Below are 26413 nucleotides of genomic sequence, written 5' to 3' on the forward strand. Positions count from 1 at the left end.
CCACTCGGTTAACTCTTTTTTACTTTCACTTATTAAAACAGCGCACAGCTCAGTTCTTCCTGGATTTGGCTAGGTTGGAGGAATGGAAGTAATATATCAAACACCATGAAATAAACTATAGGAAAGTTTTTTCCGGTCTAGCTGAAACCACAAAGTATTGGAAGCCTCCAAAGGGCATCTGATCTTGTGAGATTTCCATCCCTATTTCCAGAGCATTTAAGTAGCTGCTGAGCTTATCCTCATGAAACCTCCCAACCTCTGGAAATGTGCCCCATGGCTCAGAGGAAACTGCAAGTCTCTCTAGGAAGTAAACACAATCCATGCTGGCATCTATCTGGCAGATTCAGATTTCGGTGACACTGGAGTAAATCCAGATCCACTCCATTTCCGGGAAGGATTTCACCGAGGCTCACTCTGGTACCAATGGCAGAGGGCGTGTTATTGGGGAACTCGTCATTTCCTGTTTGCTGAGACGCCCTGAGCTGAGATGTGCCTACTTCACTGTGAATTATTAATATACACGAGTTAGAGAAATAAATCAATCAGTGAATGTAATAACGGAGCTAAAAACATTTGGTAATATGCCCCACACCGTGAAAAGAGGGATGCTGCTGAGATCCCAAGGAATCAGAACAGACCTTAAAGGCTGGCTGAAACTGAGATGAGGACATTTGTAGCTAATAGTTTCCCAGCAGTTGAGAGATAAAAGCATTAAAATAGCTCATTTGAAAATATTACTGGGCCAATTTCATTCCTGGGGAAATGCAATGGGTTTCAATGTAGTTACCTAAGGGATGACGTTTTCCTAATAGACTATAAGTCAGCTACACCCACCATTAATGCAAAGATAATGCTAGACGGTGTCACCTTTTGTCTCTTGGCTTAGTGACACTCCCATTTGCTCTAGTGGTTTTGCACTGCTGCAACTCTCACCCCAGAAACATACTGAGAAACACGACTACGGGGCAGGTGGTACACACACATGCAGTAGGTGATAACAGTATGTTAGCCGGCAAAGTGGGTTTTATTTGGAAGTGGGAGATTCAGCGGCTCGCTGTCTGTGCCGTGCCTGTGCTATCTATGGCTCTCCCAGAGAAAACAGTGCAATAAGAATTGCTATTCAGTTTAAAAGGCTCATCACTGATGGGGCCAAATTATTCAGCTGGAGGAGAGGCACAAGATCCAGGGGAGGAAATAACCCCTAACGGCCGAAGCAGCCTAGCTCAAGAAGGACTTCTCTGCTGGATCAGGAGCAGAAAGGAAATGGAAAGATCGGCATCACAGCGGGTCCCTTGGTCTTGCCTCTGCAAAGGGAAAGTTGGAGGAAGTGCAGGCATAATTTGTGGCAGCAGGCAGAGTGGAATTGCACCAGGTCCCTTGAAAAGCGTTATTAATCTTGCTCCTCAATGGATTAAACCCTCCCCGCCTGTAACCCACTGGACTGTATTTGACATGTTACATAAATGGGAGCATGATCTATCGGGGTTGTCAGGAAACAATCTGAGGCACAACCCCTTGCTAACCATCCTGTGCTATCGCACGCCTTGAGATGGGTAGAGAAGACGGCCGCAGCCAATCTCTCACCCTCAGCAGTGGCAGCTTGAGACTCTGGGGAGATTTCTTGCTTTGCTCCAACTATAAATACAGAGTCAGTGGGGGAAGAAGTAGGCCAAGGAGCAGGTGCTGGGCAACGGTTGCCTGTGCTAACCTAGTAGCTCTTTACTCAGGACGTGCCCCATCCAGTAGTGCGGTGCACTCAGCTGTTGCACAAGACTCCTGCTGTCCCACGGCGGGCCCAACAGTCCCAGCGCCCCCGTCGCTGTGCGCACGATGCAAAACACTGACGCCAATACAAAGATTTGGGGAATTAAATAAACCCCACCGGGGTGAAGCAGACACTTTTAGGGGGAAAATGGGCGTTCCTGTGTGGGTTTGCTGGGGCAGGAAAAAGTAGCTCTGCCTGCTGAATGCAGCCCAGCAGAAGCTTTCTTCCCATCAAGACACGGGGAGAAGAAAATCTGACTGCGTGGCTCCCCCACAGAGCGCTGGCCAGCCACATGTCATATTTCATGCTATGCATCTGCTCTATTAAAGGCTGAGCTAAAATATTAATTAGGAGATGTGATCCTGTCTCACAAGAAGCAATCTGGATTTTATAGCTCAGTGAGAGGCCAGCAGCAGAGACAAAGCTCTGCAATGCACCCTTTGCTGCTGGCTAATAGCTTTCAAGGAAACAGCCCACTGGGGCGGGGAGAAACAGGCTGTAAAACATGGGGACATCTGGGCTGTTAACTATTTTTCCATAGATTTCCGATCTCAACCCTCCGGTACATACATGCAGAACGAGGAGACGCGGTTCCTTAGACATAAACAGCTACAGGACAACAATCGAGATTAATGGGGTGGAACCTGCCACTTCGTAGATAATCCAGGGGGATTTCCATTCATCGCTTTTCATTATGGGGGAATAGTCATGAATAGGTAATGGGACAGATTCCCAGCTGGAGTAAATGGGGGGAGATTCAGCAGAATCAACAGGTGCCCATTTAAACCAGCTGAGAATTGAGCTCTAACAAGCCCCTCGCCTGTGTTTAGGGATAGGATAGGATAGGATAGGATAGCTGCACTATTCCTCTGTGCACCCATCAAAGCAAACCGTTGAGCATCTCCACGTCTCCATCCACCCGCAGTAGGAATCCCGCATGCAGCTGGGCGGTTCGGTACCTAAGAGACCACCACGCAGATGAAGAAATTCAGCAAAAACCAACAAATACCTTTAGAGGCTGCAGGTTTTTGAAGACAGCCTGAAAGACTAGGTTTGGCAAAGCAGTAACAAAGGGAGGACACTGCTTCTGCACTTTCAAGTGTAGATTACTGAGATGGGGAACATCATAAGGAGAAATGGGATGGGGAAAAAAAAGAAACAGGAGCAATATGGGGGTACAGGGATTGCCACAGGGAGGCAAGAGCATCATTTCGTTTCCCGTGGAAAGCAATGGAGAGCTTGGAGATGGAGACCTTTACAACCGTCCTGGACCCAGCCTGTGGCACTGGGTTGAAGGGATCAATGCCGCATTGGAAAGGACTTTAGAGGCCCTTCTTATCGAGCAATTGCTATAGCACCTTAAAGACAGCCTATTAAGCTGAAACTAAAAAGGACACAAGTTGGCCAAGGATGGGGGTGAGCACATGCGTTAGCAATTGCCTTTGTGACATGCTCTCTCTGCATGATATTAAGGCCATGCTGTCTCCGCCTGCCGCACTGAAGTCACATCACAGATCACTCCTGTTCTGACGAGAAATGAGGCTTTTGCATGGAGGAGGAGCTGAGATTAGTCCATACACACCTGCGAGAAGAACAATGGGGCATACAGGAGGACTCCTGAAAGTGGCATTTCTGGGACGAATGCTCTGCCTCTTTGCGCTGTGTAGACACGCCGCCTTCCAAAACTGCTATCCCGCCTCCACAAACTGAGCCCTGGGGCTGCACAAGATAAAAATCCCCCTTCCTGCCCCCCACTCCTTCCGTAACCGGCAAACACGGCAAGAGAAATGCCGCACGCCATGCAGCCGGTGCAGTATGCGGACGCGCATTACAGTCCTGTAGGCCGCCTGGAAAATCTCCCATGCAAATGGCTAATTCATCCTCAGCAGCAGCAAAAACAACCAAAAAACCCCCCGCAACCCCCTGGCATTTAAATAGCAGCAACAAATGTACCCAGGCCCTCTGAGCATGTGTAATGGAGTGAGGAGTCCCGTGCAATACCTGCAAAAAGCCATGGCATGGAGTATTTGTGGCAACCTATGGACTGCGCTTCGAGTCGCAGTCATGGACACCCCAGTGAAGAGTCTGAACCCACCGTGTGCCAAAGTCTTCCTCTCCACAAGCGGATGTAGGAACACAACCTTCAGAGAGCTGGGCCCTACAGCTGCACATGCTTTTTCCATGCTACACCACCAACCATCTCGCTAGGAGAGATGCTCCTGCAGGCACTTCATAGCCTAGAGTGAATGTTCGATGCAGTATTTGCTACTGCCCCCCTCTCCTGCTTCTCACTGTGAGCAGCTCTGGACCGCCATGCTCTTTCATACACTCCCCGGTAGAAATGAACTGGACAACCCACCTCAGGAAACTGTCCTGACCCCTTTGCAAATGAAAAATAAAATCCAGACCCAGGGAAACTTAGCACCATGACCCTCCACTGCGTGAAATGATGGCGCTTCGATAGTCATGACTCTGTAATGCCGATGCACTGCATGTACAGCACGTGGTAGCTGGGCATCATGCAATGCTAACCATCCCTGAGGCTGGGACGGTCATGATCGCTGTGCTCGTCTCCTACTCAGTCCAGCAAGGACATAATATTTAGCACTGGAGGAAGGCTGCTCACCTTCAAAGCATGTGACAACTGGCCCTCAGCCCACAACCTGCTAGTGCTAAGGCAGGTGGTGCTATCACAGTGTTGCAGACGAGGAAGCAGACAGCGTGGTAATAAGAAATCAGAAATCTATCCTGCTCCTTATGTCATATGCACATTATGACATATGGCAATTCCTGGCTCCCAGTCCTGTGCTCAGACCACTAAGCCAGGCTTCCCATGAAGACTGCTTCCAGCTCTCCATAAACCTTATAAGTGCTGTGGGCTGTATCTGCCCAACACGGGGGCTGAGATACAGAACAAGGCTCTACTCGTCTCTCCACGGCCCTGTGCCTTACACAACCATTTATACGATAGGCGTGCATTGCTACCCGGTCAGAAATATGCTCACTGACACTAGCCATAAGAATTTGCATTCGCTCTGCTTTGGTATCAATGATGATTCAAGGCACACGGCAGTGGAGAGTCAAGCGGGAAGCGGGGATGTTTTGTCTTCAAAATTCCTCCTCCTTCCTTTCTCTGTGATAATGTCCTTAAACCAAAAGGACGTGGATGAGCCAGGCATGGCAAGAGGAACAAGAATAAAAGCAAGCCTTCGACCTGTAGCGCCGAGCTGTGCAAGAGTTGGTTTACAGAGTTAGTAACTGCAGACAACACTGACATTAGTTTTCTATTGGAAACCGCTGGGGATATTCGTATCTGCTATTAATGCTGAACTCTGATGGTATCACATAAATTCAAGCCGGCAGTTACCATGGCACTGGAATAAAGGTGCTCTGAGGTCAAGGGGATGCGGTATCCAAACGAGCCTTCAATTCCAGGAGGAAAGAGGCAAAACCAATCTTCAACGCAAGCATCAGATCCATATGTAGGAAAACCAACGGCTAGTTTTAAATGTCATGTTTTTCAAAGCAAGAATTGAGGCTGGAACCAGCTCTATAAACTGGCTGGCTGGACTTTAGCTGCAGCTGAAGACAATCAATCAAAGCAGCTCTGAGCCTCTGAGAACGGGGGAGAGCGAGAGAGAGAGAAGGCGCACGCACATACACGGCGCACACACACGGCTGGGGGCACATTACAAGCCAGGCTAAGCTGTTAAAATTACACGGAGAAATTAGAGCTACCCTGTCCATCTGCAATAGAGCAGCTGGCACCTTCCTTACGGCACCTTGTGAGCGGGAGATCCCACTTCCAAGGGGGCAGTTATGATGGACAGGGAAGCAACACATTTCTTCATGCAAAATCTGTGCAACACGCTGCATCCTTCAGGGATAGTCACCGAAACCCCGACTCTCATCTCAAACTAGGGTAGCACTCCCAAGAGCGACAACCCCAATAAATGAGCCTGAGGACCTCTTATGAGCAGTATATTGGTGCCTCTTACTCGTGCTGACCCTTTGCTGAGTGGAAGAAATTGTCTTCCCCATCACAGCCTTCAAGCGTGTACAGTGAGACCTCTTCACAATCGGACCCTCTGGGCTAGCCCGTGGCTGATGCCAGCTTGGCTACTATATATTGCCCATAGTGACCAGAGGAAAATTGACTTCTACCGTGCTTTACACCCCATCCAACTCCCACTGACTGCACAAAGGCTGAGCTGGGTGTAAATCTCGAATGAATGTGGCCCTGAGAGTCGAAGTGTAGAGATTGACACCATGTTGGTAAGAGCCAAATGGAAATAAGAAACAGGAGATGTGCAAATGTTGAGCTGCTTGCACCTTGCAAATGCAACCGAGAATGTCTCCGCTCGCTGACCGTGGCACAGCGGGACCCGGGTCTACATGAGATCCCAACAAGCCCACCCGGGGCTCCTGGAGGCGGCCCTCCCAGAAAGAAGGTGCAGTGCTGAGATGGCAGGTTTGGAAGGGAAGAGTGCACACACTCACACTCATTCCCACACACGCACACTCGCACACTCTTCCTAGCCACGAGGGTGAGAGGAAAGAGATCAAGGGGAGCAAAGCCCAGGAGGCCTGACAGCGACGAAATCTCTGAGTCTGGAAAGCTGAGCAGCCCGGGTTCTGCTCAAACTTGTGTGAATCTGGAGTCACTCCTGATTCAGCTGAATCAGTAAGAGCAGAGTCAGAAGAGGATTGCCCACCCTACAGTTCGTGTATTAACAGGACAGCAGCATCGTCGAGCCGTCTTTTCCCCGACCGACCAACATCCTCCGGGCTCTTACCCTCCGCTAGCAACTTTTCTTTGAGGATCCCACCCCACAGCAACGAACTCCTGGTGTCCGTGGGAGGGTAGCTTCCTGGGGATGTTTCCCATGCTGAAAGCCCACACTCAGGACACCTGCAGCATGTGCTGCAGCCCAGCTCTGGACGGCGATCAAACTGCACTGCAAGGGAGCTCACGAGTGTTTCAATTGCTGGCGGGTAAGTGCAGAGGATTTCTGCCTGTGTAGCGCGAGGGTCTTGGGACACTTCCCCCCGCACCCAGGACGTCATCCTCCATCCCTACTGTTCCTGCTTGTGGCTCCCCAGCTGTGCATACAGCCCTCCTGCAAGGCTCTCCTCCCGTTGGGGAGGACCGAGGAACTCCTGACTCCGGCCAAAAAAACCTCTCTGAGCTTTAAAAGGAGGAAAAGACTCCCTGCCAAACACTCCTGGGCTCGCAGCCGGGCGAGGGATCAGCTAATGCCTGCTTTACAGATTTCCGCGCAACGTCTTCAGTCTCGATCACCGATGCCTCCAGCTGACGGCAACCTGCGTGGGAAACGTGGCGGCGCTACCGCGGGACGCGTGGCAGGCTGCGGCGGTCTGCTGGAAATGCATCGCAAATACCGTGCACCCGGGTCGCGCGTGCTCTTTGCACAGCGCGGAGGGCAACGTCCCTCCTGGAAAAGACCTGGCTTGACCCACAACACGTCTGGTGCTCCCTTTCCAAGCTGTCTTCCAAGGCAGCTCCAGCACTTGAGCTGAAATCCCTGTTAAACTCTTGTAACGATGCGCATTCAATAATTTCCACGACATTTATGCTTTTTTTTTTTTTTTTGCTTTCTTTTTCTCCTTGAAACCCTTTCCCCAGCTAAGCCCTATAAATATTGCTCGCTGTAGCCTCGCTTATCATTATGGTCATCACCACACGTTCATCCTCATATAAAACAGAAATCTATTCAATCAAGCACTTAACATAAATATTAAAATAACGGGAGGGACAAAATATAACTCTACACACAACTTCATGACTACCATAGCACCTATTACCATGACAAAAGCAAATTCTGGTTGGAGAGGAATGAGGAAAGGGGGGAGGGGGGAGTTAGGAGGGGGATTTTGACAGTCATTAAATATTTAAATCACCCTTGAAAAAATTTTTTTGTTGTCAGGTTACCAACCTTTTAAAAATTCAATTCACTAACCAGTTCACTCTATGTCACTATGGATACCAAAGAACCCTTTAAAAACTTGGGAGAGGTGGGTTTTTGCTGTTAAAAAGAAAACCGGCAACTTTCTCTTGGTGCTGTCATGACAGAGCCCCGCCGCGCGCCCCCTCCCCAGACCCACCGGTCCGAGGAAGGGCAGAAGCGTGTGCTACTCCGCTTCTCAGTCTCCCAGGATGAGTTTGACGAAAGAGGCGACGTCTGTCTCTTTGGATTCGTGCAGGGTGAAGAAAGGATGTTGCTACAAAGAAAGGGGGGGAAAACAGAAAACACTTTAAAATGCAACTCTTTGATCCCAAACAACGCAGCGCCAGGACAGCTTTGCCAAATTCTGCGCTGGGAACCCTGTCCTGATAAAACGCTCCCTTTTTCCCAATGGTTTGGGCAAGGAGGGGAGAGAGGTTTTTGTGCCGGGAGCTGGCACAGCTCTTCGGTTCAGGATCTAGAGCAGGGGCGGGCAATTATTTCGGGCTGGGTTTTGGTAAGCCATTGAGGGCCACGTGACAGGCAGCTAGGGGCAGATAACTATTAATTTTCTACATTTTTTAGGGGCCCCCCGGGCCGGATAGGATGGCCTGGCGGGCTGCATCCGACCCGCAGGCTGCATTTTGCCCAGCCCTGATTGAAAAGAGGCACCTGGGGTCTCTCTAGGTCTGCTCTTCAGTGACTGGCGGCCTGGTGGCATGGCTAAGCCGTGCTGGGGTGGGCAGGGAGATCTACCTACAGCTGCCTGTGCACAATGTGAGTTCTTTCTCTCCAAGTTTCATGGCTTTTGGGTTCGGGGGGTACATGTCATCCTTCCCCCCCAAGATGAGAACAGTATGTGGTACTTCGCTCTCGTTCCGACTACAAGGATGCACGAACGTCAGGGCGATGACAATAGATAGGACCATACACACAAAGGAAAACAGCCGTGCTCCAGGGGAATAGCAGGTGCATGGACTTAAAATCATATTTCGGCCATAGGGAAAAACAGGGAAGGCAGGACAAATGTTGGGCCTGTCCGCTCTGACTCTGTCTCTCTTAAAGCTGGCTTTGCATGTCATGTAGATCACTCCTGACCCATGCAAGAACGACCCACCTTTTATTTTTAGCTTGCTAAAGCATCCCAGCTGACCTAGCCTGGCCTTTTTGGCTGGAGAGACGGGCACGTTCACTGGGGCAGGCTTTCTCAGACGATGATCCCACTGTATTCAATGCAATGGTGTGCACAAGTAAAGCTGAACAAGCCTGGAGCGTATGCAGGGGGAAACCGCACGGGGAGCTTGCAGGCAGGCAGCAGATTTGATTTTTTTTTCCCACCGAGCTTCCAGCCATATTTATTTATTTGGTCTTTGCCCTCTGCGTCTTATTTCTTCTCAGCCCCTGCTAAAGCTCACAGCAGGAGATGGCTACTTCATCCCTAACCGCTCTGCAGAAAGGAAAGCCATACTGGCTGGAAAATGATAAACAGCTATATGTTAAACTACTTAATAGTAACCAACATGTTAAGACATCCTGCCAGAGGCCTTGCCTAGATTTCAGTAAATGGAAAAATGTGTGTGAGAAGGAAGGAAAAAAAATAAACCCAAAGAGCTGCTCCCCTTTGACTAGAAATGAGGTCTAGCATTTGCACCGAAGGCTGCAGCTTGGGGGGTGAAATCGGAGCTTCCTCTGGAGGTCACCGAGATGCTGCTATCTGGATGGGGCTAGAAGGGTTTATCTAATAATCAGCTATTGCTGCTATCATTCATCTGTGCTGAAGGCACAAGTCCCAGTCGAGGATCAGAGCCCCGGTGCATTAAAGCCTGTCGGACGTCTACGCTGCAGCGGTGTGAAGATGCCAGAGGTGCACCCTCCTACTGCCACACGCCGACCCTGGGAATGAGACGGTGATGCCACTCTCGGGGCTCAAAATCTGCCTCTTATGTGCTTGGGGTGTGAATGCAAAGGCTGGCAGTTTGGTTCTTGACTTTTTCCAAAGGCTTCCCGGTGCTCATTTCTACAGATCAGATTTGCAAATGTATTGCAGAGCTCCTGTCGCCCGGCATTTCCGCTCCCATCAGGCTCCTTGCTGCTTTTGAAGGTGCTGCTTATCTGACTCTTTGTGGACCTGAAACCCTTTGAAAATCCAGCCCTCTGAGCTCCATATCTGGAGGAGAGCACAGTCATCCAAGAGCCACAGGGAGGCCGGGTGTCTCTACGCCTTTATTCACTTAGCCAGGAAAGCATTCGGAAATACGTGGTGCAATTTGGCGCTGTTGTTCTAGGAGAACCCCCTGCTCTCAAGGTGTGTTTGCTGGCTCTTGTCTATGGGTCATACTCTGCCCATTGCACTGGATACACCTTGAGATCACACTGCCTGGTGCTTTGTAACCTCGCTCCTGTTACTAATGCAAAGGACACAGGATAAAATCACACTACTTTTTACTAGTAGAAGTGTCCCAAGTTTTTTCCCTGAGGTCACTCTACACCCGATGCAAACCACTTGCACTGGCGCAGGGCCGTACCTCCTGTATCCGTTCTTCTTTTCCATCCGTGTGAAGGCCTGGCTGCAAGCAAGTGCATCGTCTCTCCAAGCCTTCACTCAGTAGCTAGAATAGGCTAGGGCCCCAAAACACGGGTGCAGCCGTCCCGCCATCGCATGGGATGCGTCGCACGGGATGCATCTGACAAAGTGCAAGCCACAGGGGGACAAGGTCCTTTGTCTCACGCTCCGCTTCACCTGGGGGAGTGGGGCCTAAACTGAAGTTAAGCAGAGCCCATCTAGATCAGTTTTCCTGATGCTCAAATCAGTGCGCGCACAGTCAGATTTTCCATGAGAAACCTCAATTCCACAGGAAAGCAAGGAGCAGTCTCAGTCTAAAAAGGCAAGTCCATTCCAGTACCGCAACTTAATACCATGAGAGAAAAAAAAACAACAAAAAAACCCCATAACCACAGAACCTCACAACACTAATGTCAGCCATCAAATACCACAGTGTTGAGATACACTGGAAAGGTGATCCAAAATCCTAATTCAATAGAAACGAGTGCCGCTGCCAGGGGGTATTACGCCGCAGCAGACAGCTCTGCTCCGGTGAACCTTTGTGATAAAAGGCCATTTGGCAAAAGACTGAGATTTGCTTAAAATACATGCGCGTATTTATCCAATACTAAAAAGAAAATGATCTTGGGCCTCCCTTTGTCTCAAAAAGCAGCGTTTGAGCAACGTGCAGTCTATATATAACCCAACGGCATTACAGTGCCTAACAAAAATGCCACCGGACTTGCTCACAACTTACAATTAGGTTATGAAAGGTGCCTAGCCTCTCCACGCAGCGAGCACCAAAGGGGGTTACACAACTTGGGGCTTCTACCCAGCAGGTAATGCAACGTCCCGTATCAGACTGCATCGGCACATACGTTAAAAGTGGGGAGAAAGGCATGTGCATCATTTTTCACTGCTCACCTCCGATGGGAGGAAGAGATGAAGGAATACCGTTTGCCAGCACCTTGCTGTCTGGAGCCCAAAAATGACGCGGCACTGAGAGCGCGGACATGCATACATAGCCAGAAAAAACACGAAGGACTGAGCTCCTCATGGTGTCTACGTGCCTAATTACCACTGATAACCAGTGAGAGTGAGTTACCTAAATCCCTTGAAGAGTCTGGGTTAATATGGAAGTAAAACAGGACATGCAAGAGAGCGCGATGTTAACTCTTGGAGTAGACTCAACTCATTTTTTGTTGGGCTTTGATACTCTGGTTCTGATCCAGACTCACACTAGAGCCTGCATTTATGGGGAATCTCACAGCCAACGCCGTCCTTACCGACTCCATGTCCGGAGCAGTGGCTGAGTTCAGCTCCACGTCCGAACTGCTGACACTTGATCGGCAGGGGAGCGCACCGGACCTCTGCGGCCCATGGAGAAAGGCACGCCGGCAGCTGGGTTGCTGCGCGCTGACCTCCCGCTGTGACCTGCTGCCAGCGTTTTCCTCCCTTTGCTTGATGCTCTGTCCCAGCCAAGCTCAACACCAACATTTTGCACACAGCAGAAGAAATTTGCTCGCTGGATGACCGCTTGGGTCATTCCCACTACTAATAGCCAAAACGGCTTCAGTTCCAAAATCTCCTCTCCAAGGCACCGCGGCGACAGACCTCGGCAGCGCACGTTGCACTCTCTGTCCGCGAGCCACCGTGCAATTGCACAAAGGGAGTTTTGCTCCGGTGGACTTGCACTCACCACACTCATTGCTACCACCTAGCAGCTCCCTCCCTAAACTCTGGTACGTTTAATGCTTCAAGGGCAAAACACTGACCTTAGCTATGCATGTGCGCTTCTCCATTGGGAACTGAGCACCTGAGAGCAGAATCTGGAACTCAGGCCACGGTTTTCAAGAACAACTAATAATTTATGGTGCCTTAGTTTCCAGGTGCCCAGCTCAAGATGCCTGAAAAGAGCCCAATTCTCCTACATTTTTAATGAAGATGAGGTGTTTCAGAAGCTGGGCACCTGCAGTCATTAGTCCTTTGGAAAAACTGAAGCTTTGGCATCTAATAACCATCCCTTTAAATTCCAGCTATAATGCCCCCTTAGTCCAGCCACACTCACCATAAGCTCGGGGTACGTTGGTCGTTCTTTGGAATTCTTCTTCAAGCTGTAAAGAAAAAAAGGAAACGAGTTATAGTCACAGAAATGCTCTATCGAAAGGACAGAATTTAAATCTAAATTTAAATTTAGACCCAAGAATTTAAATCCCTGGGGAATGAGCGGAGCAAAGACTCCATGTCTTAGACCCACAGGGAGCTTGCAGGGAGCAGAGTATGCAGGGAAAGCCGCGAGCGCTCTCCGCTGAGGGACCTGCTTTTGTTTCACACGGACTCTAGTCTTTACAGGGCTCTCAAGACACCACACCTGATCCTGAATAACCTTTCCCATGGCACATCCGTGGGATAAATGCCTTCCTATGATTCATGCGCTCTCATTAGGAACTAAACGATGACTGGATTTCCAGCCCATTGCAAAGTCTTTCCACTGACTTCCATGGCCTTTGAGTCAGGGCACCTCTGTCCCTTCCTCATCCACGTGCTTATTTTGCAAGGCCCCATGTACACTAAATCCCACTAGAGAAAGACCCTCTACAAACTCGGCCTGGCTTTAGCTTGTACAAAGTCCCACCGCCATTACAGGAGGCAGCTGGAAGCCAGAGCCACCCAGGGGTGCCAATCTCACCCTTTGGAAACCTGCTCCATTGCACTATCCCATTTTTAAGCTTTTTTTAAAAGCCCCTCTCTTGCCACGAGCCCCTCTGACTTATCCGCTAAAAGCACCTCTCTTGCCACGAGCCCCTCTGACTTATCCCCTGTTACTGCACTTAGCTTCTCACGCTGCAGATCCATCCCCCACCCGTGGCCTCAGCAACTAAGGCTCATTCTCCACGTGGCCAGGCCTAGGAGTCCCCAAAACTTGTCTCCCCAGCAGGTTCGGTTCATGACCAGGTGACAAGCCCAGAACGGGCTCGGCAAGCCCCTGGGCTGAGTCAGGATTCCTCGTTCCCGCAGCCGGTATCAGCTCAGTGTAAGTGGATGGCAAGTTATAGCACATTGTGCAGTATGGCAGCAAACCCCTCTAGCTAGGTAAGCACTGGCTTTCATATGCATGAGCTGTATTGCTCAGAAGAGACACGGGGCACCAGCTGCAAAAACACAAGGGCTCCTTTCTAGCTGGCAGTCTGAGGTTTATCTCCTGAAGCCCCAGCATTGGGCTCCCTTTAAGTGGGCCAGCTATCATTAACATAGCAGCATTTGTTTCATTCTCCCATTAAGCCTTGCAAAACCCCTGTGTGGGACATAAGCACTGGGCACAGACTTGCTCAGGTGAAACTCATTCAGTGGCAAAGGTAGAAAAGGAGTCCTGGTTCCTCCAGGTAGATCCCTAGACATACTAGCTAGTATGTGGCACGTCTCTCCCAGCCGTACCAATGCCCTGCATGTAGGCTGTAGGTGAGAGGGCAAAATTGGGGTTTGATGCAACAGGTAGTTCCTTCAGTGCAGAGACGTACAACCAAAGGGCTTGCAAGCACACGTACGGCTGCACGTTCACCGCTGCGCCGGCAGTCACGTGGAACATCCTTTTTTCTCCTCTGTTACAACAGATGGCTCGGGAGGGTAAGAACAGGCAGGTTATTTTGGTTTCCCTCGAGCAGAAAATAGCCTTTAAAGACAGGACGTAATCTCTACTCATTTCCCGCCGGTGTATTTATGGGAAGACACTTGGAGCGACTTTAAAAGATCTTCACACGTACACACGTTAGTGACGGGGGGTTGGGTAAGTGTCACACCGAGCAAAACAAAAGTGAGAACCTCGGCTCTGATAAGCGGGTGGTCTGCTGGGATTTGCCAGGCCCTGAGGAAGTGGAGGATGCACGCGGAGCAGATATTTCCTGTCTCTCGCTGCGCGTGGTTCATTCACATTTAACTGTCATGCTGTACAATAACAGAGGATGAACCGTATCGGTGGGACCCAGCGGAAGATCAGACTTGTCATTTCCTTCAGGCCCAGCGATGGCCCAAGCTGAAGGGAACTTCAAAGGTTTGGGCACAGAGCTCGAGTCCAGGTTTCTCTGAACTTCGATCTTTTGTTAAATAAATTATAATTCTGAGTTACTGAACTCAAAAGTAATCTTAAACAATGAAACCTTTAAAAACCCACGGTTTAACACTTCTGTCCTAGACTGCGCAGAAATGAAGAACCAGTAAAGGCAGGTGCCTGAGGCTTTTCTTTTGTTGTGGTTAATGTTTTGCATGTTTTTCACTTAAAACGAGTGCCCTACCTATTCATGCCCAGAAATTAAGGACCCTACCCTGCTCTCAGACTCCACGGACCTATAAACCAGCCTAAAGACAATCTGGGTCTCAAATTTAGAGGGGTTGAGCCGAAGATGCTGCTGCTATGCACTTCAAGTACTCTGCAAGAAACCTGTGTATTCTTCTGCTAGTCTTTGATGATAGGGTTACAGAAGAGCACCCAAGCACTCCCTGGTGAAGGAAATGGCAAGACATTGCTGTTGTTTAACAGGGGTGACTATTATGATTGTGGATTTCCTGCTCCAAAAGCTGCCGGAGAAGCCCACGTGACAAGCCCCGAGAAACGCTGCTTGCAAATCAAATGTCTCGGCACTCTGTTACTGCAGAAATCCTTGCATGTGCCAAGCCCCCCTTGCTTTTGTCAAAAAAGTGTGCAAGACGGAGCATAGGAAATCTGTCCAGGAAACAGACTTTCAGGCTTAGGCTTGCAAAAAAGCCTGGATGTGTTAGTGTGTATATGTGCGCGTGCGTGAGCTCCCGCCTGCTGCCGGCTGGGAATGAACCTGCTGCACACAGGGTGCAAAAGATACTGATTTTAACCAAAAAAAGAAGGAAAAGGGTTACAGGAACACCTGGCTCCTTGGCTACTCTGAATGAGCTTCCAGAGAGGAGCCCAACACGCTGCTTCGAGTCCAGCGAGGTGGCTGAGAAACCTCTTTCCTGGGACACAAGCAGATCAGGCACCAAGCCCTGACACTGAGCCACTGGAAGCGTCTCGCATTTCTGCATCCGTCAGCCTGTGATCCTGCCGTAGCGCCCACGCAAGCTGCCATCCACCCACCTGCCAACTTGGCAAGCAGCAAGTGGCCCTGCAGTGCCTGGAAAAATAAAGTCACCTCCTGGCTGATTTTGAGGGAGTTTGGAGGAAGAAGCTGTTGCCAGATGCTTCTAAACAATGCACCGATGGAAAAGGGCAATGCTGAGTTTATGTCAGGGTACAGGGAGGGTCTCTTGTTTTTAAGAAGCAAGGTTTGCACCACGCAAGGCTGCTCCACTCTTTGAATCCGAACCTTTTATCTATCACGGAGGCCAAATTCCCCCCCTGCACTCCCATGGAAATCAGTGCAGTTGCCATAAAGGAAAGCACAGCTCGGCCTCTGGTGCAGACAGGGTTGAGGTCTGGATCAATCCCCTCTAAACCATCCCTCTCCTCAGCCAGGCTCGCTGGGGAAGAGCTTCCCACGAGGGCCTACAAGGCTGGGGAGGCAGGGGGTCGCTCCAGGTCAGCTCTCCGTTTCCTCAAAGCCTCAGGAAACGGCCAGTCTCAAGCCCCTCTCATTTTCCGTACTGGAGGCCTCAAGGGAGACCCACTCAGACCCAAGTGCCCATGCACAGGAAGAGGGGAGCGAGCTGCTGATGAGATGGGCCAGGAGTGCATGCGTTTCTGAATCTTCTCTCGGGTAACCACCTGCGGGGCCGGGTCGCAGCTCTACGTCGACAGCACCAACCAAATGACCTGTTGGGTTGTTGAACCGTTCATCCAAGACCTCGCTGGGCTGAGACGTTCACTTCTCCCTCCTCTTCTCCAGGGAACAACCCCAATGTGAGGACAGGTGCCATGGAGGTGGGTGCCCCCCCAGCTGCATACCTTATGCCAGCTTTGCCAGAGAAGACAAACAATTTGCAAGCTGCAATGCAATTTTCTGCTGCTTCCACCTGCATTTCTCCTTTGTGGCTAGGATGCACATAACCCACTGGTTAGTGGGATGGGGTGGAGAGGGGTGCATGCAGCACAAGTAAAGAGCCTTGTTGTTCAGCTAAAGCAGTGCAGCGATGGTACCTCCGGATGCCTGGGGATCAATCCCCGGTGTTGTCCGAGATAGCATCCATCCCAGCCCCATGACATGAGAACTGATGACAGCAGCAAAGGGTTTGAGATCAGAGAGTCCTAAAGAAGCAGGCCCGGAGGGGACTTCCAGAGGTTATCTAGTCCAACCCTCGCGCGAGGCAGGAATATCCCTATGCAAACCATCCTATGCAATCCATAATTGTAAGCAGTTTCCCACAGTGCAATAAGCAGTAAGGACCCCATCCACACACCAGGCCAGCAGGATCCCAGGTTGGCTCCAGGCCCAGGGCATGCAAGGCAGACGGCCTCACGTCTACTTTGACCTATGTAACATAACCAGCCACAACGCCTCTTGCTCTTTACCTGGTGAAACGAGAACGTATCAAAGATGCACATTATGTGCAGACAGCCTGACCATATAGTACAGCTCTGGATCAAGCTCCCTAAAAAGAGGGGGGGTAATTTGACTTTCACTGCCAGGACAAGGGGGCACAGGAGGGACCCGCTTACCACTGCGAGGTAAAATCAACGAACTCTGCAGAGAACTTGTCTGCCGGGAGCTGTGGCGAAGGCTCCTCTACCACCTGCTTGAGCTGCTGGAACGGCGTTCCCCACGAGTCGTACGGAAACCTCAGGATTGCCAGCTCGATCTGGGAGGGGAGAGAGGGGCAGAGGTCAGTGATAACTCCTACAGCCTCGTGGCTTTAACTGGCTAGCTTATGACCTTTGTCATTCATAGATTCACAGATGTTCGGGTCGGAAGGGACCTCAGCAGGTCATCGAGTCCGACCCCCTGCATAGGCAGGAAACAGCGCTGGGGTCAGATGACCCCAGATAGGTGCTTGTCCAGTCTCCTCTTGAAGACCCCCAAGGTAGGGGAGAGCACCACCTCCTTTGGAAGCCCATTCCAGCTTTTGGCAACCCTTAGGGGTAATAAAGAAGAATGAATTAGAGCAGACGATTTAATCCTCCTCTATTACTAATATGCCCATTACTGGGGTACATTGTATGAGCGCCACGCTCTGACTCCCTAGAGGGATAAGACTGGGCTGTACGCGGCTCCTTCATCCTCCGAGCCTGGTCTGACATCCCTCCCAGGCCAGAATGAAATAAGAGCAGGGTTGTTTAAAAATAAGCATGCCAGACTTCAGCTGAGGTAGACCAACCTCCCTTTTCCCATCCAAAACGCTTTGATTTTTTCCCCCCTGCCTTTTGTCTCAGGTTGGTCAGAAATGTGGATCCTGAATTTCCACTGCCCTATACCTTGCGCTGGCATTTGCACGGCCCAGCACAAGGAAGTAGAGGATTCGCACGGCCAACGTCTCACGACTCATACTTGTGGTCCAGTCGTGCCCAGTCCATCACAGACCGGAGGCCCACGGTGCTCGTGGCCAGACAAGCAGCAGCGGCCTTGCCCCAAGGAGCCTACAAGCTGGTTACAATCACAATTGCCTAGTTTTAATCCTTCCTTCCCCTCTTTTGCTGTGCGAACCCCCCTACCGCAAAACGCCAGGTCTTGAACTAAACGGGAGGAAAATGAAATGCAGAAAGCGAACAGCGTTTTCCTTGTCCATTCTCCTGTAGGAGTCATCCAAAACAATCAGGAGGTCCAAAAATTCAGCCAGTAGCCTAATTCCTAAAATGCCTTTTAACGCCAGTATGCCTGCCTTTTAGGACAGGCCATCACTCTCTGATTTTTGCTGGCTGCTAAATGCTGAGAGTGTTTGTTTGATTCATGGATTTATTTGAGGCTGCACATTCAGCATTTCAGGTGGTTCACCAATGTTAGCCGATGCTGCCATCAGCTGGGGGCTTGCCGAAATTACGCTTGATTCCCTTTTAAGCAGGTTTTGACTCCGCATTAACAACCTTGGGCTCAGCTGCGCCTTGAAGGGACAGCCCAACTCACTGTGCCTGTGGCCCAGGGATAATGCAACGGGTTTGTTCTGCTGGTTTGAACTGAGATCAGCACAGCCCATAGTCCCAGAGGGAAGTCTAGGACCTGTTGCAGCGCTAGATGGGTTTATAGGACAAAGGCAGCAGCAATTCCTGACTGCCTCGGAGCATTTATCTGCACACTGAGGTAGGGCTGTGCTAACATCCCTGTTTTACTAGAGGGAAACTGAGGCACGGAGACCAAGTGACTTGCCCCCAGGCAGAGCACAGAATTAACCCTGAGACTTCCAGTTCCCAGGCCTGTACCCAAGCCTGGGAAGAAGGAAGATAAGAGCAGCTCAACTGCATGTCAGGCATGCCAAACCACATCCTGGGCAGGTGTTAGTTGCTTTCTTTCTTCTCCGCTCTGATCTTTCCTCCTACAACTCTCTTTTCTGCATAGTTAATAAAGACCCTCCTGCTGATCTGGACAGAAAAAGTTTCTCACTGTGGTTTAGGGCTAGACTGCAAGACTGAGCCTTTAAAGCAAGAAGAGCACGATGGGATGGCTGCTGTCGATATAAGGCAATCGCGGCATTTGACTGAGGGTACCTGTGCTGCAAGGTATTTGGAGGGAGAGATTGAAGGAGGGTGCTAGAGGACAAAATGTACTGGATCTGCTTGTTCGCACTGGTGCTGGCATTTCTTTTACAAGGAGAAGCATCCTCACGGTCCGAGAATCAAATTTGGAAATCTGGGCCTCGCTGATCAAGGACGCCCATTCCAGCAGGGCCTAGGTCAGGGGTGGGCAAGATGTGGCCCACGGGCCGGAGGCTGCCCGCCAAGCTATGGGGGCTCCTAAAAATTTAGAAAATGAACATGCATCTTGGCTGCCTGTCATGTGGCCCTCAATGGCTTGCCAAAACTCAGTAAGTGGCCCTCCGCCCGAAATAACTGCCCGCCCCTCGCCTAGGGGGGTGGTGAGCGCACAGTGAGATTAGAAAATGAGCTGCAGCTTCTTTCTCCTTTACACTACAACACGTCATGAGTATTTGGGACAGGAAGAGGTGAATACGTCCCCTGAAGGCCCACGGGGAATGGTGCTATGGATCTCAAGAATATAAGCATGAGACTATAAAACCCTTAAGCTCTGGTAGCTTTTAGTGCTGTCTTACCATAGTGATTCCCAGGCTCCAGATATCTGATTTGACGCTGTAGCCTTTCTGGTTCAGTTCAGGGTTTATTCTTTCAGGCTGGAAGGAGAAACGAAGAGAAGCTGATTACAAGCACAGCTTAGGCTCCCTTCCCGTAAGGCGGGGTGACCCCGGTGCTAACACCACGAATGCCCCGAACCAGCACTCACTGCTGAGCTGGATCCTGGAGGGGAGCACACTTGGGCCATGGGTTTATTAAAACTGAATCTCCTCTCTGCTATCTTGACTGGATCTGGCTTATCTTCTCTGTCTAGTGGGGACAAGCACCAAGGCTGGACACTGGGTTATATCCAAGGAGGTAAGACAGCAGAAGCTGAATCCCAGTCCCTGATTCCCAGGGTTCAGATCTGCCCAGGAGGTGGCAAGCCCAGTTCTCCAGGACCTTAATCCTCAGGGAACCATTTATACTGGTTTTTCCACTGGGCAAGCACAAAACAGCTGCTACCGTGGGGCTCTTTGTGATGCTGGGCTCCCCTGCCGGGGCATAACGTACGCCACTTTTGAAGTGGCACGTCTGCGTGGCTTATGTGTCTCATCTTGACGCTGCTGGTGACCAATGCTCCCTATTGGTTTATTCCCATCAAAAGACCATCATTGTCTCCACTACACCAATAGGGAAACTGAGTAAAGACCAAATGCAACTTTTTCAAGGTCACATAATGAATCACCCAGGAGTCCTGATTCCCAGGCTTGAGCTGTAAATAATTAGACAAATAACTAGCGAGACCCATCTTAAGTGAGTCATCGAAACAAGGGTTGTTGGTTGTAGCTGTGTTGATGATCCCTATGCCTGAATAAGGTTGTTTGTACTCAAAAGCTTGCAAATAAGTTTTTCCAACTATTTATTTTGTACCCAAAAGCTTGCAAATAACATTTTTTCCAACGATCACATTTATCCAAAGAGCCTTGTCTGTCATCAAAACAACGCATTGGAAGTTGTTATCTTTCAGGCCTCCTACATGTAGGTGATCCATCCCCAGTTTCACATGCTTCTCTCTGTATCACAGCAGTTTCTCATGCATCTTTCCCAAGCATCTCAACTTACCGCCATGTAAGGTTTGCATCCTGCATCCATGGTTTTAGCAACAGAGTCAACGAGGTAACCGCTAATTCCAAAATCACACATTTTCACCTGCCCCAGTGCATTGATCAGCACGTTGGAGGGCTTTACATCTGCAAGAAGGAGCACACACCGCCGTCATGATCACAAACACTCCTCACCCCACCATTTCAGAGTATAACCAGGTGCAAACTTGGTTAGTTAGCTTCCTACCGCTGCAGGGCACTCACTCAAGGTACCAAAGCAGTATCAGAGGGAGGGAAGCTGGAGAAAAGACAAAATGGCCCAAATCTTCAAAAGTGGACTCTCAGCTGGTGCCCAGATTTAAAATAGGATGGAGCCAAACCAAAGGTGCTAAGCACCGGCAGCTCCTAGCGACTCCAGCTGGGGTTAAAATCACCCAGAGGTGATGGAAATCGGGCCCAAAGTGGCTTATTGCCCATCACACTGATTTGACTCCCATTATAGTATCTGAGTGCCTTATCTTCAACGCATTTATCTTTGCAACACCCCTGTGACTGTGAGCCGTGCTTACAGATGTGGGAAACGTGGGCAGAGACAGAGAGACTGTGTGACTGATCCAAGGTCATGCAGGATATCTGTGAGCGGGTCTCCCAGAAAACGAGTTAACTCCCTCACCATGAGCCACGCCGCCTCTCTGAACGCACCTATCTTCAGAGGCCACTTCTGAAAAAATCTGCTCTAAATACATATAATAATACAATAGTCAACGGGGGCTGAAGCTGGTGGCACGCTCCTCCTCATCGAGGCATTGTGGTACATGGCTGATTGGCCTCTTCTCTCTACTCAGGGCCGTGCGATCAAACTGTTGGGAAGCTTTTGTCTATTATCCCTGAATGACAACCTTTCAACTGAAATCACACAAACAACCCTCTATGAGCCACGCAGAATTTTCCACCCACTTTCGGCGATCCAGAAGGCAGGATTTCGACCCCAGGCAGGCTCGTTAGAGGGAGATCATGAGCGGCTGTTAGTTTTGAACTCCTTTCACTTCAAACAACTCTATCCCCAGCAGTCACTCTGCAGAGATGGGGGGTTTTTTCTTTTCGTGACATACGGAATACAGTTTTTAAAATAAAGGTGCCAACCAGCAAAAGAGCAAGATAGTTTCCTTTTATGTACGTTCCTGGCATCTGCGTGGAGGCAGTTTTTAAACTCTCTTGACACTGTCCTACATAGCTGCTGAAATGTAGGTGCTTTAAAGAGACCAGAGGGATTTTGAAAACCAAAGCCAGACAGAAATGCCACATCTGGAGCTTGAAGCCTGCAGAGCTGCGTAAGTCAGGACATAAAAATCACTGTGGCATTTAAGAGGAAGAAAATGCATAACAAAGAACAATAAAAACAGTAGCAGAAGTGTTTAAAAATAAATAATTAAATTATTGTCATTATTAACATTATCATTGCAGTTAGCACCTAGGAGTCCCTTTCAGGGGTCAGGACCTTCACTATGTTAGGCCCTGCACAAATGCAGAACAAACACTGTTTTTGTGCCATCACCATCTCTGGTTATAAGTAATATAAATAACACAGATAGAAATCAGGAGGTTTTGAAACAGGCTTTATAGCATTTATCCCAAGACCACCTCTTCGTATTACTCAGCACTGACAATTTGGTTGAAAATCCAGAGATCTGATGAGAAAACTTGGTGTAGCCCTCCCGTTTTTCCCCCTACCTGCTATATCCTAAAGTGGGATTCTTAAGCTAAGGTCATCTATGTCCAAGTCTCCCATGGGATAAGCTGCTGATCTAGCCTGCACCTAAAAGTCCTGGCTGCATGAGACTGGGCCCAAATTAGGAGGTGCCACCGGGCTTAATGTAAATGCTAAGGGCATGTTCTGCATGGGGAGGCATGATCCCAAACCAGCCAAAAGTCCAAGAGCTGGGAACCCATCCCATTATTAGTCAGGTGCACCTCTGCTAGTGGGTGATGGGGAAGCAAATTATCTATTTATTTTGCCAGCCAGTAGAGGCTATTTCATATGTTCAGCTTCAGTGGAGATACGCTGAGCAGCACCCTCTCCAAGACACCTGCACATCCTGACTCTACTTTTCCTTACATGTTTTGGGCTACACGGCCATAGCCAAGCCCTTGTTTTGGGCTACAAGGCCACAGCTCCCAGCTCTAGGCTGTGAGGCCACAGGATTTCCCCCTGACTTCGGGGGCACCTCCCCAGCTCTGAGAATAACCCCCACAAGAGGCAGAGCCAGAGGCTAGGCTCAGTGGGAAGCAGACACTGCCAAAGCACGCGTGAGCTGCACTTACCTCTGTGAATGACGGAGAGTTTGCTATGTAGATGTTCAAGCGCTTTTACAATCTGAAACACAACAAATCCAGAGTGAACCAGGGCTCGCAGAAGCCAGACAAGGATGGACCAACGGGGCTAGCCCACACCAAGCCTCCTAACCCCAGCGCTACAGCAATGGGTCGAAGCTTGGGGGAATAATCTAGGAACCCCCTTTCAGCAGTACACCGCTTCATCATTTAAGTCAACTGGCAGATGTCCGGGTATGGAGAGCAGATAGATATAAACTCAGGTTAAATATTGAAAGCCAAGCAAGAATTTGCATGTGAGGGCTGGTTTCTGGGTCAGTGCAGAGATGAGAGGTCCCCAAGGGTGAGGCTCAGAAGAGCAACAGCACCCTGAACTCCACTTACGGAGACAGCTATTTTCCCTAGGATGTCTTCTGGAATCGTCAGGCCTTTGTCGATGACGTGTTTGTAGAATTTGTCCAGGGAGGTATCCATCAGCTCCATGCAGATCCACACGTCTCCCTGGAGGAAAAAACGGGGAATCCTTACCAACTGGAACGAGTCATCCCTTGGTTGTATGTGCGGGTGACTTCTGTAACGCTCCCACTGGGCTTGTCCTCACGGTACCTTATGCAACCTTCCCCCAGTTTCTCCACTCCCCTTCAAGTAAGCTGAGGTCAAGCGCAACGTGCCTGATGTATTCATGCACGACTGCCCAAGAGGCTGCACTTTGCAAATCCCAGAGTTAGAAATCAGATGTTGGTTGAATTCTCTGGAGGCCCTTACAAGAGTTAGGAGCCTCAAGTCTCACTGAAAGACACTGGCTGCCTTTCCAAAGAATGGGCTGCAGGGTCTCTGAAATGTGCCACAGGTCCGTCATGCCATCGGAGGGCTCTTGCAGGAACTGTGTCCTGTGAGCTGCGAGTTTTCGGTACACACATCGTAACAGAAAACCCACCATCGATAGATGATGCGGAGATGGCTTGCCAGGTCTTTCCCAGCATCTATGGGGCTTAGCTCTCTTCTGAAAACAGAAGCCCCCCGAGCATCAGGTGGAAAACGCCTCTTGCTAGGGACCGCGACTCTCTGTACCCCTCAGGAGCAGGGCACATGCTAATAGTGCTCTATCAAAGTAACAGGACACTTCAAAGATACTTGGTCCCAACAACGAAGGGCATGGTGTGAGATCCAAGATAGCAACCAACTTACAATATGTGCCAGCCTTCAATCTTAGGTGTGAGCTCCGTGGTTGTGGGGATGGGCGCTATTAATAACCTAAGTACCCAGCAGGAGAAGAAGATGGGCAGGTATCCAAAATGGGCAGGTATCCATCCAAGATGGGCAAGTATCCATACCTCTCGAAAGAGAGCCCCATAGAAGGTGACAGTGAAGGGGCAGTCTACCGTCCTCATGGAGATGTCCAGGTCCATCAGTAACCTCTTCTGCTCCTGGCTATTCACCGTGGCTCGGATCCTCTGGAAGAGAGAAACATGTTAGCACTCCGCAGTGTCCAACTTGCAGGCTTAAGCTTGAAGGTGGAAATACAAGGTGCGTACACACGCACCAACTTCCTGACAGCTAAGCCAAGTTAACTTTTTAAAGTCGACTTAAATGCAGCATAAGATACTACTTCTGAGGTGTGTTATCTTGAGTCCCATTAGTTAAGTCGACTCTGCTCCAGATGTGTGTACGCTCTGACAGTTAAGTCCACTCAGCTCACAGGATGGCTGCTGCCATGTCAAGGAGCTGTACGTGTGTATGGTCCGACGCGGCTTAAGTCGCTTTAGTTAAGTCACCTTATTTTAAGTCCGCTTAGTACGTGTGTACGCACCCACACAGGGAAAACTGCTTAACGCCATTCCCATGAGATGATGGCGGTTACTTTCTTTTCTGAAATGCTTCTCCTTTCCACTACTTTTTTACAGCACCTAAGAAACTCTGTGCTCTAGGGGGTTGAACAGGAGGACTAACTCAAGGCAGGGGTAAATCAGTGGTTTATACTAGCCCAGAATTTGGCCCTGAGAGTTCTGGGTTCTAGTCCTGTCTCTGCTGCATGGCTGTGGCTGGTTCTCAACCTTTTCAGCCTCAAAGTATCAGGGTGTAGCCGTATTGGTCTAGAGGATTGCCTTTTCAGGCTCAAAGCATTCCTAGGAAAATGCCAGCTCTGAGCTTTCACTTGTTTTTTTGACTACAGAAAAATAATAGAGCCATTCTTCTGTGGCAAAGCACTCAGACTGACCACAACAGGGCAGAATACTTTTGGCACCGTGTGGATTCCTGTTTGAAAACTCTGAGTTGATTGTGTGAATCATGCAGGCACTTGCAAACCTAACCGTGCTGATACTGTGCAGCATCTCGTGGCACCCTTAACTGGACTTTATGGCACGCCAGGATGCTGCAGCACCCCAGTTGTGAATCACTGCTTCCTGGGGCAAGAGTTTCCTGTCTCTCAAAGCAAAACCAGAGGCCACTTTTAAAATTTGGTCTCTGCAAATTTAGAAAAGTCTAAGTCGACTTTAGAAAAATAGGTAGGAATAAGCCCCCTTGCAGTGGTGAGGTAGGATTTACTTCTGTGAACTGCTGAGACATCCTCATTGGAGGAAGGGTACAAGATTATCGAATCTCCCTCTTCCCTTTCATGGGGGAAAGCCTCTGCAGCAGCTGCCAGCCGTAGCATGAGATGCTCGTATAGTTTTATGAGCTGACACAGCTCCACATCAACCAGACACAGATACTCTGAGGCTCTTTGGTCAAAGCCACTGGAGGCTAATCATGCATCAGACTTAAACCGCTCGAGCAACTGGGATGAAAGTGCGCGAGAGCGCTGTTCCTACCGTCCTGCCCAACCGCATCCATCCCCGCTTTCAGAGGGCTTTGCAGCCTGGTGGCTACCAGGAAAAATAAAACAGAGCAGACAAAATATAACAGATGTGGGTTCCCGGATTACTTCTTGCTCCACAGAAACTGGGCAAGGCTTGTTACGCTGGAGGCAGCGAGGACAAGCTAAGAATTGCATTTCCCTTCGCTTGTAAAGCCTTGCACCTTTTTTCCCCATATTTTAAATAATAGGTAACTCTGAGCTCACATTTGGCCTGTAATATATAATATAATATAATATAATATAATATAATATAATATATTGCAATACATTCCAGGAGCCCTTGTCATGAAGCAAGAACCTCCTTCCATCCCAGTGTGCCAGGGGCTGCACAAACACATACCAAAAAGACGTGTTTCTAGCCCTTTTAGGGCAGGAACCAAGTCAAAATGACGTGTTGACTTTCTGTGTCTGGGCTGGGGGAACCCAAAGAAAAACAAAATAATTGCTAGAATGGATCCGTGATTTCTGCTTTAAAACAGCGGTTATAAAACAACCCTAGGACTTGCACTCTACCTTTACCGCCATGATCTGCCCGCTCGGCATGTGCCTCATCTTCTCCACCACCCCGTACGCGCCTCGTCCCAGCTCGGAGATCGGCTCTAGATCATCGGCCTTGACTTCAAAGTTCTGGAGAAGGAATTGGGAGGGGAGAGGGAGGAGCAGGAGGAAACACCGTGAAAACATCGAAGGCAAGAGAACGGAGGCCACCGGTCTTCCCTTCT

At 49.7% G+C, this 26413-nt stretch overlaps 1 protein-coding gene across 2 annotated transcripts in view; it reads right to left on the bottom strand.

Moving 5' to 3' along the window:
• Nucleotides 1-9: 9 nt before the first annotated feature.
• Nucleotides 10-26413, bottom strand: part of MAP2K6 (mitogen-activated protein kinase kinase 6) — a 71257-nt gene continuing 44853 nt past the window's right edge. Inside the window, exons 4-13 of one of the 2 annotated variants that reach the window (XM_025196248.1) lie at nt 26205-26318; nt 24166-24285; nt 23216-23332; nt 22823-22874; nt 21174-21236; nt 20520-20647; nt 19436-19513; nt 16896-17035; nt 12342-12387; nt 10-8008 (exon numbers count right to left, since the gene is read on the bottom strand). In XM_025196248.1, the coding sequence (XP_025052033.1) occupies nt 7931-8008; nt 12342-12387; nt 16896-17035; nt 19436-19513; nt 20520-20647; nt 21174-21236; nt 22823-22874; nt 23216-23332; nt 24166-24285; nt 26205-26318 (936 nt within the window). In that variant the 3' untranslated portion in view covers nt 10-7930. The remainder of the gene's footprint in view (nt 8009-12341; nt 12388-16895; nt 17036-19435; nt 19514-20519; nt 20648-21173; nt 21237-22822; nt 22875-23215; nt 23333-24165; nt 24286-26204; nt 26319-26413) is intronic. The other variant, XM_025196247.1, reaches the window with a different exon arrangement.

Source organism: Alligator sinensis, unplaced genomic scaffold (genome assembly GCF_000455745.1).
Source record: "Alligator sinensis unplaced genomic scaffold, ASM45574v1 scaffold282_2, whole genome shotgun sequence".
NCBI lineage: Eukaryota > Metazoa > Chordata > Crocodylia > Alligatoridae > Alligator > Alligator sinensis.